General features: G+C 40.8%; 1 protein-coding gene across 1 annotated transcript; it reads left to right on the plus strand.

Annotated features, from left to right (window-relative positions):
* Positions 1–1,050: 1,050 nt before the first annotated feature.
* Positions 1,051–11,703, plus strand: BCL10 (BCL10 immune signaling adaptor). Its single transcript, XM_047084654.1, has 3 exons — positions 1,051–1,325; positions 8,428–8,716; positions 11,165–11,703. The coding sequence occupies exons 1-3, from the start codon at positions 1,269–1,271 to the stop codon at positions 11,518–11,520; spliced, it is 702 nt and encodes a 233-aa protein (XP_046940610.1). The 5' UTR covers positions 1,051–1,268; the 3' UTR covers positions 11,521–11,703.
* The last annotated feature ends 1,259 nt before the right edge of the window (positions 11,704–12,962 follow it).

Genomic DNA, 12,962 nt, shown 5'->3' on the forward strand with positions numbered 1-12,962 from the left:
TTGGTTTGTGCGTTTCAGCCTCATGCTGGGTGTAGAGTTTACTTAAAAAAGAAAAAAAAATGTTGGAGTTCCCAAGTTTGCCTTTGGTCCTCTTGTCATTTCTATCTACCCTCACCACTTCAAATACTATAGCTTATTTAGCATGTCGTCCAAACCACCGTCTCGGGCCCAGGCTGTTTTCAGCTTACCCACATTATTCATTACTCATGTTGTTTTGTATACACCTCTATATGTAGTTAGATACCATTCTGGGAATAGCTATCAGTCTGTTGCATAAAAATAAGATAACTCTTCCAGGATAAGATGACCAGAACATGTTACTAAGAACTCAATAAATGAGTAATACAAGACAGTAGTAAATTTTAGAGTTCATACTGTGTGCCAAGTACCTCTAAGAACTTCACATATATAGTATCATTTAATTCTCACAGCAGCCCTGTGAGAGGCGTAAGGTAGACATGTCTTTATTATACAGATGAGTAAATAAGGAAATAGGATTATAAAAAACAGTAACCAAAAAGTATGCAGACGTTAAATTAAGTATTAAAGCGGGGGAGGAGGATTATGAGTGTTTTTTGTCTTTCAAAAAAGTTCTTTAACATTGTAGTTAAGCTGCGTCTGTGTGTATTGGTTACGCGTATGCGGGCGAATCTGTACGCGACCAAATAAATTAACTACTTTAGTGGGCAAACACAGCAACCGGATATTGTAGGGCAGGGTCTGGGAAAAAGGGAGGAACCCAGAGGTACAAACAGGTCGAGCCCGCCTCCACCAGTGAGCAGCCTGCCGAGGGGGGGGGGGGGGCGGGCGGCAGGAGGAGCAACGGGCCCCACCCACGGAAACGAGTCCTTACCGGGAGGCCAACCGGCCTCTCCTTGCAAATAGAGCGCGGGGGCTGTGGGCGGAGCCACGCCTGAAAGGATCCAGGGGCACCGATTGGCTGACGCAGAGATGGGGCGGGCTCTAAGGCTGGCCCAGCCTCGCGGAGGGGAGGGACCTGCGCGCGAGTCTCCTGGAGAGGAAGGAACCCGGCGCTAAGCGCGCTTTGAAACGTAAAAGTCTACAGCACCCTGGGCCCTAGAGGCGGAGCCGGAAGCTCTACGGGTTTCAGCTCTGAGCCCCTCTGTTTTCGAAGGGGCAGCCCTCTTCCTCTAGCCCGGGGCTGTCTCCCTCCTCCCCCTTCGCCCGGAGGCCGAAGCCCCCAGCCTGGCCTGGCGGTGCTGCGGCAGCTCCCGGACCCGGAAGAAGCATTAACTCTCGTCTCCGCCATGGAGCCCACCGCGCCGTCCCTCACCGAGGAGGACTTGACAGAAGTGAAGAAGGACGTAAGTAGCATAACCTGGTCCAGATGCCGCCGAGGGCCGGGGGTCGAGGGGGGGCAGGGGCAGGCTGCGGCCCGGCGGGCAAGGAAAGCGGAAACCCGGAGTGGGAGTCCGAGTCGGAAAAGAGCCTGCGGGTCAGAGAAGCGGAAGGTCCAGACACCGCAGGACTGCTGGGAGCCCTACATCCGAGGGCCTTGGTGGAAGTGATCCCCCGTGACCTGTTAATCTACGTTTTAAATCGCTAAAAGCAGGGCTTGGGTTTCTGAAACCTTGTCCAGTGGAGCGTTTCTTCGCAGTCAGCTGTTTGCCCACTCTTCACTCTTCCTCTGGTGTGTTTTTTTTTTTTTTTTTTTACCCCCGCTGTACTTTGGAGCTGCGTTGTTGGGAATCGACTGCCCAGGCTCATCCTTGAGTCAGACTCCTTAGGCCGTTGGCTCAACCTGGAGCAAAGTCAGTTAAAGGATCCCAAAGCAAATATGTGAAACTCTTTTATAAAGGGGGTTGGGGGAAGCTCAACAGCTGAAAGCACAACCTGGAATTCCCCTAGTAGGCAAACGCCCACATATTTAAATTGAGGGGGGGGCGGTGTAGTCGAAAATTAATATACAGGTAAATGCTGAAAATACTCAGTACCTAAATTAGTCTCTTTTGCTTGGATGTTGCAGAACTGCACACATCTTAATACTTATTTGCAAAGAATGACTTTGTTAAGGTATTTCTTGTTCTCTTTTGCTTTTAATTGTTTTGCCATGTGAGACCTATAGGAGTACCACTAAAATACTTTACATAATTTCAGATTAAAAACAGAAACTTAAAAAAAACAAAACAAAACCTGCCAAAACAGAAACTCAACAGAAAATGAGTTCTGGTTTAACACTGCAGTATGTATACAGAATCATCGTTGTGAACTGGACAAAACAGCAGCTATTTAAACGTTAATCTACCTTAAATTCTTCCCCTTTCCCTCCCTTGAAAGGTTTATTACACTGAACTCGCAATTACAATTGGTATGACTCATCAGTAGAAGGAAACTGGCTATGACTGGGATTTGTGCCTTAGGTTCCTCATTCAGATATTTATGGAGCACTTACTGTATGGATAAAGTACTGTTCTTGGGCCTGGAAACAAAAAAAAAAAAAAAAGGACAGGCCTCTGCTTTACATTCTATTTGAGATAAGACTGGGACACTGATAACTACTGTACAATACCTGAATGTTGTTTTATATAAAATTTGTGCCAGTAAAAACAGGAATGTCAAGAATTAAGCCTTCAGTGTTCCAGGTTTTTTTGTCACACACTTTGCAATGTTTCCATTTAATCTTTACAGCAGCCTCTGAGGGAAATAATTATCGTCCCCAATTTACAGCTGATTAAAAAAAAAAAAAAAGCGTTGTGAGAGGTTAGGAGTGGGCATAAATATAAAACCTGTACACAATCACAGATATGAGGAGTGTCTCCCAGGTCTTTATTCATTTTTTTCCTATCAGTTCATTGATACTATCCATCTCCATGATTTCAGTTTATAGCTATATCAGAAATTCATAACCTTGAGGAATCATGAATGGGTTTTGGGAAGTCTATTAAAAAAAAGTATGTGCATATTTTTTTCTTAGAAATTTTTTTCATGCTATTTTCAAAACAGTTGATGACTTCAGAAGGTTTTAAAATTATCATACACAGGGGTGCCTGGATGGCTCAGTTGGTTAAACATCCGACTTTGGCTCAGGTCATGATCTCATAGTTTGTGAGTTCCAGCCCCACGTCGGGATCCATGCTGACAGCTCAGAGCCTGGAGCCTGCTTCAGATTCTCATTCTCTCTCTCTCTCTCTCTCTCTCTCTCTCTGTCTCTCTCTCTCTCTCTCTCTCCGTGTCTCGATAATAAACATTTAAAAATTAAAAAAATAAAATTATCATACACATATTTGGACTTCCTTATCTGTCAGCTCTAGGTGCTTATTTCCAAATATCTGCTGGAAATCCACTTCTTTTTTCTGCACACTCAAAAACTGAACTTTTTATTATCCCTTCCCCAAAGCTGCTTGCTGTCCCTGCTGTATTCTCTGTCTTGATGGATAGTGTACCACCACCCATCCTCCTGGAAAATCCCACTTTTTCACTGTGCTCCTTCCGTCCCCACCTCCTGCCCCCATCTAGTTCTTTACCTCATCTTTTTGGTTGAATTTAGTTCTGTTTAATAAATATGGATTACATGCTGCTGTGAAGCATGGGTGATTCTAACAATTCAAAAATTAAAAACTAAGACACAGTCCCAGTTTGAAAAGCTTGATTTCTTGGAAGGAGGGAGACAGACATAAAACGATAATCTCCAATTACAGGATAAGTGCAATGTATTTTACATTCATCTATAACACTAGTTGACATTCTGATAAGTGCAAGATATACAGAGTTGAACAAAACATACCTGGTTTTTGCCTGCTTCAAACATACAGGTCGTTAGGGTTGAAAACTAATAAATATATGATTACAAATTAAGCTAAGTACTATGAAGGAGACAGGTGTTGAGACAATAGCAGGGGGGAATCTACTTGCAATAGGATGGTCAGGGAAGATTAGATTTAAATTGGCTGCTGAAGAATATGACAGAACTGGGGGAATAATTCTATTCTAGGCAGAATAGAATTTGCAAAAAGACCTAAAGCAAGCAAGACCTTGATGACTTGGGGAAATTGGAAGAAGGCAGAAGGCAGCAGGTGCCCTGAGGTGAAGTTAGAAAGGTGGGCTAGAGCTAGATCATAAAGGGTCTTAGAGACGGTAATAAAGTGTTAGGATTTTTTCCCCAAGTATAGTAGGGACCTATTGAAGAATTATATTTTTAGTCTCCTTGCATATTGTATGAACTGAGGAGAGCAGAAGTGAGAAGAGGAAGACCAGTGCGGAGATTCTTAGAATTTATATAGTTGAGAGCTAATGGGTGATTTGGATCAGGGTGAAAGCAGAGGAAATGGATGGAACAAGGGAATTCCAGATGGATTTTTGAAGTAGAAATGAAATCACTTGGTGATAGATTTAGTTGAGAAAGAGAGTGGAATTAGATTGGTAAGTGAAAATGTCAAATCAGCTATTAGACCTACAAGTCTGAAGATCAGAAAGGAGATCTGAGCTAGAACTATAAATGTGGGATTGAATGAGTTCACCTAGGAAGTTGAGAGCTGGAAGGGAAAAGGGAGATCATAGGGGAGTTTTACAAAGTGAAAGGTTACAGCCACAGAGATGAGAATGAAGCCAGGAGAGTGTGGTATTCCTCTAAAACAAGAAAAGAGTATTTTAAGGAGGGAGTGGTCAACTGTGTCCACCCTGTTGAGAAGTAAGATGAAGACTGGCAAGTATCAGATTTGACAGGAGGTTACTGTAGCTGAGAAGAGTAGTGAGACAGAGTGGAAATGAATTGTGGAGTCCTGCTATATAGAAAAGTGAAATATATGCACAGGATGCTACAAGGACAGAGGAGAGGGGTGCCTAACTCCATCTAGGGAGTTTAAGCAAAGCTTCCCGAAGGAGATGCCCACTGTGCTCAATCTTAAAGGATAAATGCGGACTTTGGGTATGAGAGGAGAAAACAAGACAAAGGTAAAAACACAATGAACTGTAGAGTGATAAACAGCAATTTTAGGTAGAATATGATGTACCAGGACACATGGAGGTGGTGATAGATTAAGCTGGAGAGGTAGGCAGGATCCATACTATGAATTGCCCTGTCTGCCATTATCAAACAGCTATTATTTATTGAGTACTTACTGTGTATTGGGAACTGTGTCAAGCCTTCATATTCACTTAGTCCTTCTGAAGGTCCTGCAAGGGAAGTGTTTATCACTATTTTTTCAGTAAGGAACCCAAAGCTTAGAGGGGTTAAATAACTTACCCCAGCTCTTACAGGAGTATATGGCAGATTTAAGATCCAAACTGAAGTTGGCCTGATCCAGAGCCAAACTCGACCTCTCCACTGTTCTGCCATAGTTGAGGAACTTCATCTTTTAAGTTGGTGGAACACACTACTTTAAATTTTTACAAAATTCACTGACAGTATTTCAATATTAGTAAAATTCATATGGTACTTTTTTTCTTGAAAAACTGGAAGATCTAATAGATGTGTGAAGGAGACATTTGAGCGGGAGGAAAGAACTAGGAAGTACAGCTAGGTGTCTATTCTTAATAGTCCATGCAGCATATGATAAAGACCTGAACTAAGGCAATGCTTATAATTGAGATGAAGTGAAGGGGCAGATTCAATAAAAATAAGGAGTAAATTGGCAGGACTTGGTGGATGGGTGATCAGATATGGCAAGTGAGTGAAAGACAGGAAGTCAAGGATGAGTTGTAGGTTTATTGTATGATTGGATGGGTGGTGGTACTCCCAAATTAGTTAAGAATATCAGAGGAGGGGCACCTGGCTGGTTCACTTGATTAAACATGAGACTCTTGATCTCAGCTCAGGTCTTGATCTCAGGGTTGTGAGTTCAAGCCCCGCTTTACAGTCCACACTGGGAGTGGAGCCTACTTAAAAAACAAAAAAAGAATATCAGAGGAAAGGGACAGGCAGAGGTAATAAATTTGGTTTGGGACTTGTTGAATTTGAAGTACCTTTGGAGGGGCGCCTGGGTGGCTCAGTCAGTTAAGCATCCGACTTCAGCTCAGGTCATGATCTCGCGGTCTGTGAGTTCGAGCCCCGCGTCCGGCTCTGTGCTGACAGCTCAGAGCCTGGAGCCTGTTTCAGATTCTGTGTCTCCCTCTCTCTCTGCCTGTCCCCCACTCGTGCTCTGTCTCCCTCTGTCTCAAAAATAAATAAACATTAAAAAAAAATTTTTTTTTTTAAATGAAGTACTTTTGGAATGTCCAAGTACCTTTGGAAAGTCTTGATTGCATATACAAATTTGGGAATGATCAGCATCTAAGTGGTAAAAATGACAGCAGATGGAGTTTTTCAAGTTCAGCTTTTTTTTTTTTAATTTTTTAAAATGTTTTTATTTATTTTTGAGACAGAGGCAGAGCATGAGCAGGGGAGGGGCAGAGAGAGAGGGAGACACGGAATCCAAAGCAGGCTCCAGGCTCTGAGCTGTCCTCACAGAGCCCGACGCAGGGCTCGAACTCACAACCTGCGAGATCATGACCTGAGCTGAAGTCGGACACTCAACCAACTGAGCCACCCAGGGGCCCCTTTAATTTATTGTTTTTAAGTTTGTTTGAGAGACAGTGCGGACACCAGTGGGGGAGGGGCAGAGAGAGAGGAAGAGAATCCCAAGCAGGCTCCACTCTGACAGCACAACTGTGATAGTGCAGCTTTATCTCATGGACCATAAGCTCAGACCTGAGCCGAAATCAAGAGTCGGTCACTTAACCAACTGAGCCACCCACGTGCCCCTCGAGGAGTTCAGCTTTTAAATCTATTGTCTCCATCCCCACAGCTTAAATTCATACACTCAACATAGCTTATGTAAAATATGGCAGCAGTCTTCTTATGGGTCTCCCAATTTTTGCTCCCCCCAACCCCCAGTCCTCTGCAGAAGTTTTTTTATTGCTTCTGATTTATAAACCTTTGATGACTCTTTTGGCTACAGGGAGATGTATTTTCCTCAACATGTTATAACAGTTCTTCCCTAATCTGACCTGTTTTCCTTTCCAGCTTCATTTCTCACCACCCTCACATGTACCCCTCATCCCAACTACCCTAGTCTTGTTAGTGTTTCCCTCTGTGCACCTTAATGCTACAAGTATAGCCTCTGTAAACTTCCCAGGTCTAGAGGTACAGTTAGTTGCTTATTCTGTGCTTTCCCAGTACTTGTGTTTTTTTTTTTTTTTTTTTTTTAATTCTGGGTCTTTTCACATTGTTTTATAATTACTGGCTTGAGTTTGTTATGTATTCTCCCAACTAGACCATGTGCCCTTTGCATGCAGGATCCAAGCCTTGTTCATCTTTGTATGCTCAGCACATAGCATAGTACGTATTTAGATATACGAAATGTTTGTTGTGTGAATACATAAATGAATGTGGGAATTCAGTGGCCTGAGAACTATAGGAACCCTTCACCTAGCTTGCTTTCCTGCCACCATGTACTAGGTAGGGTATTTCTAAGATCTTCCATTCCCTTTAGCTCATGATGATACCTGTGAGTCCATTTAGTCATCACTGTCTTCATCGCTAACATTTATTGACCACTTACTATTTACCAGGCACATTTCTAAGTATTTTACATATATTTATTTCTCATAATATTCTGATGAGGAAACTGAGGCACTGAGGAGTTAACTTACCCAAGATCACATATCTAGTAAATGAAGGAGCTAGAGTATAGTCAGCGCAATCAAATTAGTAATGCTATTTATTGGGACCCACATCAGTTTTCTACTAATTAAATTTCCTGAGGCACTTCTCAGATCTAGGTCTGTTTTCTGTGATTTCCTTTTCATTTCTTTAATTCCTTCCAACATTCACTATTTCTTTAGCGTTTGCCTCCCCACCCCTTCTGCTTTCCTTCTCCCAACTGACTCACTGAGTTAGTCTTTCCAACTGACTCCAAAGATAGATACATTATGAGTCCTTTTAGTGCAGGGTTTCTGTTGTTATTATTATTGTTATTATTATTGTTATTGTTATTTTGTTTTACTCTAGGAAAATGGAAAATTAACAAACATGAGAAAGTTATAAATTATGAGACCTCACTAAGCTCTCCTCTTTGGTCCTGACTAATCTCGGATTCCTTGTTAAATGGTAACTAAAATGTATGGAAGCCTCTGCTCTCATCTGTACCCCTGAAGGTGGAGGCGCGCAGCAGACCTCCCTATTTCCACGACCCAGGCCCTCTAGATTCACCCCCTCCTCATAATAGCCTGGTCTCGGTGTGTAGGTGTGAAGATGAGATTAAAGCAGCATAGAAACTGAACAATGTTTAGTCTAGGACCTACTTCTGTCCGCTTGGCCGTTTGTCTTAATAACATAGATCTTAGTAGGCCTGAGTTTCTTGACTTCAGTACGTTTTCTCCCACTAGTTAAGATTCTAATAATAGTCACCTAATAATCAGTCACCTATGTGATTTCCTCTGGTGTTTAAAAAAAAACAAAAACACTGAAGCATGGTTTGTATCTTTTAGGCTTTAGAAAATTTACGTGTATACCTGTGTGAGAAAATCATAGCTGAGAGACATTTTGATCATCTACGTGCAAAAAAAATACTCAGTAGAGAAGACACTGAAGAAATTTCTTGCCGAACATCAAGTAGAAAAAGGGCTGGAAAATTACTAGACTACTTACAAGAAAACCCCAAAGGACTAGATACGCTGGTTGAATCTATTCGGCGAGAAAAAACACAGAACTTCCTGATTCAGAAGATTACAGATGAAGTGCTGAAACTTAGAAATATAAAACTAGAACATCTGAAAGGTAAACTATTTTAAGTGGCCAAGAATTCATTTAAATGTGACAATGCTTTCATTTATTTTTAATGTTTATTGATTTTTAAAATTTTATTTATTTTTGCTATTCATTTACTTTTGAAAGAGAGAGAATGTGAGTGAGCGAGGGGCAGAGAGAGAGGGAGAAAGCGAGAATCCCATGAGGTGCAGTTAGAAAGAGGAAGAGAGAGCATAGGGCCCAGAGCAGGGCTTGAGCTCACCCGGTGCGGGGCTCGAACTCATAAACTGTAAGACCATGACCTGAGCTGAAGTCGGATGCTTAACCAACTGAGCTACCCAGGTGCCCCTGACAGTGCTTTTAAAAGTAAAATACAGAGGTTCCAGTCTGGCTTAGTCAGTAGAGCACGTGACTCTTAATTTCAGAGATGTGAGTTCAAGCCCCACATTGGGTGTGGAGCCTACTTAAAATTTAAAAAAAAAAATTTTTTTTTGAAAAATACAAAACAAAAAACCCAGAAATGATCATTTTGTTTTTATTCAAAAAGTTTCAGCTTCAGAATTACATTTGATTTACATTGTTTTTACCTTTTATCATGTCATTTCACTGGAAAAGTGGACGACTATCACTCAGTGTTCTGAGTGTAATGAAATCTGAGTTCTAACTGTAATGAAATCCCGGTATACGCAGGAGTTGGTTTCTGAAGTCAGCAGAATGTCAGTTCAATCTATTCAAAAATAACCGCTGAAAATGCACATCACACACGAAGAACAATATATAGACAAAGTATTTTTATAGTAAGTCCAACTCTGATAGTTCTTGTTCCACCTGCTGATCACAGAATGAAGTGGGCGGCATGTTTATAAGAATCATGTTATAGAAGTTATCCGTAATTTTAAATACTAGAGTCACAGTCTGGCAAGACGGGAAGGGTGTGGGAATGGAGGTTGATTAACGGCTTAGCAAACTTCACCGCCCACGTCTCACCCTCACCCCAGAGTACACCCTGACCAATTGGAATACTTCATAGAATTGCCCGCACTATTTAAATCCTCCTGTCCCCACAAACCCCGTCTCTCTCTCTCTCTCCCCTTCTCTCTCTCTCTCTCTCTCTCTCTCTCTCTCTGCCTTTCTGCAGAGCACTTGAGATAAATGTGCATGTGATATAGCTCTACTCCAGCTGTTCTAGGCACTGGGGATACAGAAATGAGTATTTTAGGACTCTGCTGTTAAGAAACTCACAGTCTGTTAAGTCCATACTGGGACACACTGGAAGTCTTCCCTCCTGAGCACATTTAAGAAGATCATTTAGGGGCGCCTGGGTGGCTCAGGCAGTTGAGTGTCTGACTTCGGCTCAGGTCATGATCTCATAGTCTGTGAGTTCGAGCCCTGCATTGGACTTACTGCTGTCGGCACAGAGCCTGCTTTGGATCCTCTGTCCCTCTCTCTCTCTGCCTCTCTCTGCCTCTTTCTCTCTCTCTCTCTCTCAAAAATAAATAAACATTAAAAAAGAGAAAGAAAGAAAAGAAAATTGTTTATATAGCATGGAACAGAAATGCTGAATGTATTGTGAAGCTGAAAAGCTAGTGGGGGAAAAAAATGACATATAAATGTACTTTATAGACTTTGCAGATTTTTCATAAAATTTGTCAACTCAGGATGTTCTGTGCCTATAGACAGGTTAAATATTTGCTAAGCCGAACAGATAAAATTTGTTTGTGTTCATTCTTTCACCCTGAGGCTAATTGATACCTATACCCATTAGATATGGTAAAATTCTTTGATCAGAAGAGCCACTATCATTTAAACTCTAAGGTTGGGAACCAGAACATTATTTAATGTGAAGAGACCTGGGTTCTAGTTCTCACTTTCCCATGAAGTAGTTCTAGAATGCTGGGCATGACTTAACTCTTTGAGGCCTCTATTTTCTCGTCTCTGATAGTGAGAAGCTATCCCAGGGGACCTCTAAAATTCCTTCTACTTCTAACACCCTATGACTCAGGAATCTATAATTGGTATTAACTCATAGAATTTTAGCATATGCCCTGTTTACAGTTCGTTTCTTACTGCGTTTGTGCCAGAATGCTAAAGAATATTAGTTGTGAAAGCTATTTCTTACTTTATGAAAAATTTTAGGGGCTACATAATTTTTTCCAGGTCATTCAGTAGTTAAGTATATGAGTACACAAATTACATGTGATTTACAGCATGTCATTTAGCTTCTTTGAGATGACTTCCTTATCTAGGAAATAAAAAATAATGGTGTACTTCATGGTTGTTGGGAAAAGCAAATGAAACATGAAACGGATTATGACAGAATTTATAAACTGCTATTTAAATTTTTGGTTGTGTGGTAACCAGCTTGTAATCTTTCAAAACTTACAAGATGGGTATGGGCTGGAGTTTTTTTTGTATGTTTGTTTTGTTTTGTTTTGTTTTAGTGACTTTTTCATTTACATCTGAATAATTTTATTGTAGGACTGAAATGTAGCAGCTGTGAGCCTTTTCCAGATGGCGCCACAAACAACTTCTGTAGAACAAATTCAGATGAGAGTAATTTCTCTGAAAAACTGAGAGCATCCACTGTCATATACCATCCAGAAGGAGAATCCAGCACAGCCCCCTTTTTTTCTACGGAGTCTTCCTTGAATTTGCCTGTTCTAGAAGTGGGCAGAACTGACAATCCCACCTTCTCTTCAACTACGCTTCCCAGACCTGGGGACCCTGGGGCCCCGCCTTTGCCGCCGGAGCTGCAGTTAGAAGGAGGAGGAACTTGTGGAAACTCTAGTGAGATGTTTCTTCCCTTACGATCACGTGCTCTTTCGCGTCAGTGACTGAGATTACAGCCTTCTAATTTTTTTTTAATAATGACAAAAAATATTTGAAAGGATATGAATCTTTTTATAGAATTGCTATAATGACTTAACATTTGATATGCGTCTTTTGAAATGCAATGGAAGCATACTTTGTAAATAGAGTCTTTTAGAATAAAAGAAGCATACTTTTAGATAGCTAAAGAAAATCATGTTGATCATGTAATTTTCAGTGTTTTCTGTTCTTTTCATTTTTGAGGTATCTTGAGTGTGTTCACATTTTTTATGTTTTAAGACTAACAGAGAACATTGCTCTATTTGAGAGTAGAGTCTCAGCCTGGGAATAATGTCTCAGTGCAGTTGTGCTAGAAATTTTCGAGGTCTAATAGTCCTTTCCAATTCTTCAGCAGTAAATTTTCAGATTAAGCTATTTCTGGATGGAATAAAGCCAATCACTGAGAGGAAAACTGCCAGTGTACTGAAAAGAATCTCTTTCCCACTCAGTTGGTCTTAGGGACACTTACAGAGTCCCCTTCTTTTTTTTTTTTTTTTTTTTTAATTATTTTATTTTATTTTTGAGAGGGAGAGACAGAGCACCAGCAGGAGAGGGGCAGAGAGAGAGGGAGACACAGAATCAGAAGCAGGCTCCAGGCTCCGAGCTGTCAGCACAGAGCTCGACATTGGGCTCGAACTCACAAACCCGTGAGATCACAACCTGAGCCGAAGTCAGATGCTCAACTGACTGAGCCACCCAGGCACCCCACAGAGTCCCCTTCTAATGTGGGGTGACATCAGAGAGAAATGTTGAGGTTGGAACCACCAAAGATCTCAATTTGCCAAAATACATTTCTTACTCACCTTACTAATAGTACCTTCTTAGGATTTTCACAGTCTTTGCTTATCATTTTAATTCCTACATAAAAATCTTGACAAAAGCCTGCTATTGCATATAATTTGATGAGATTTAAAAACGTTTTTCTGTGCTTTTCATTCGCTTTTAATGAAGACCACTGTACAAGTTGAAATAACTAGGACAAAGTGTGTGTGTGTGTGTGTGTGTGTGTGTGTGTGTGTGACAGTTCTGTCTTTAATATTGTTTGGAACAAGTGGCCATTAGCCTTATCTGTCTTTTTGTTACATAACAAAGTTTGACTAATTTTACACCTTTATAAATTTTATGCTGTCACTATTTTTATTTAAATTATAATTCTATTTTCCTGATTATATGTCTCATATATTTCCATTACTTTCAAAAAGCAGAGATGGAATATGCTATTAACAATAAAAGGTTTTAAATTGTAGTGCGGATGTTTTGGAAGTTTCAAGTATTTCATTAGGAAATAAATACCTAAAATACTTTTTTATATATGCCAATTTTTATACACACATTACTTCAGGTTGTGAGATCAAGTTGCATTTGTGGATAGACCAATGAATTTATCAGTCATGAAGAAGATTGGCAT

The sequence above is a fragment of the Lynx rufus genome, unplaced genomic scaffold (assembly GCF_022079265.1).
Source record: "Lynx rufus isolate CCGP_SWC_20201006 ecotype Redwood Valley unplaced genomic scaffold, mLynRuf1.p SCAF_2, whole genome shotgun sequence".
Taxonomy (NCBI): Eukaryota; Metazoa; Chordata; class Mammalia; order Carnivora; family Felidae; genus Lynx; species Lynx rufus.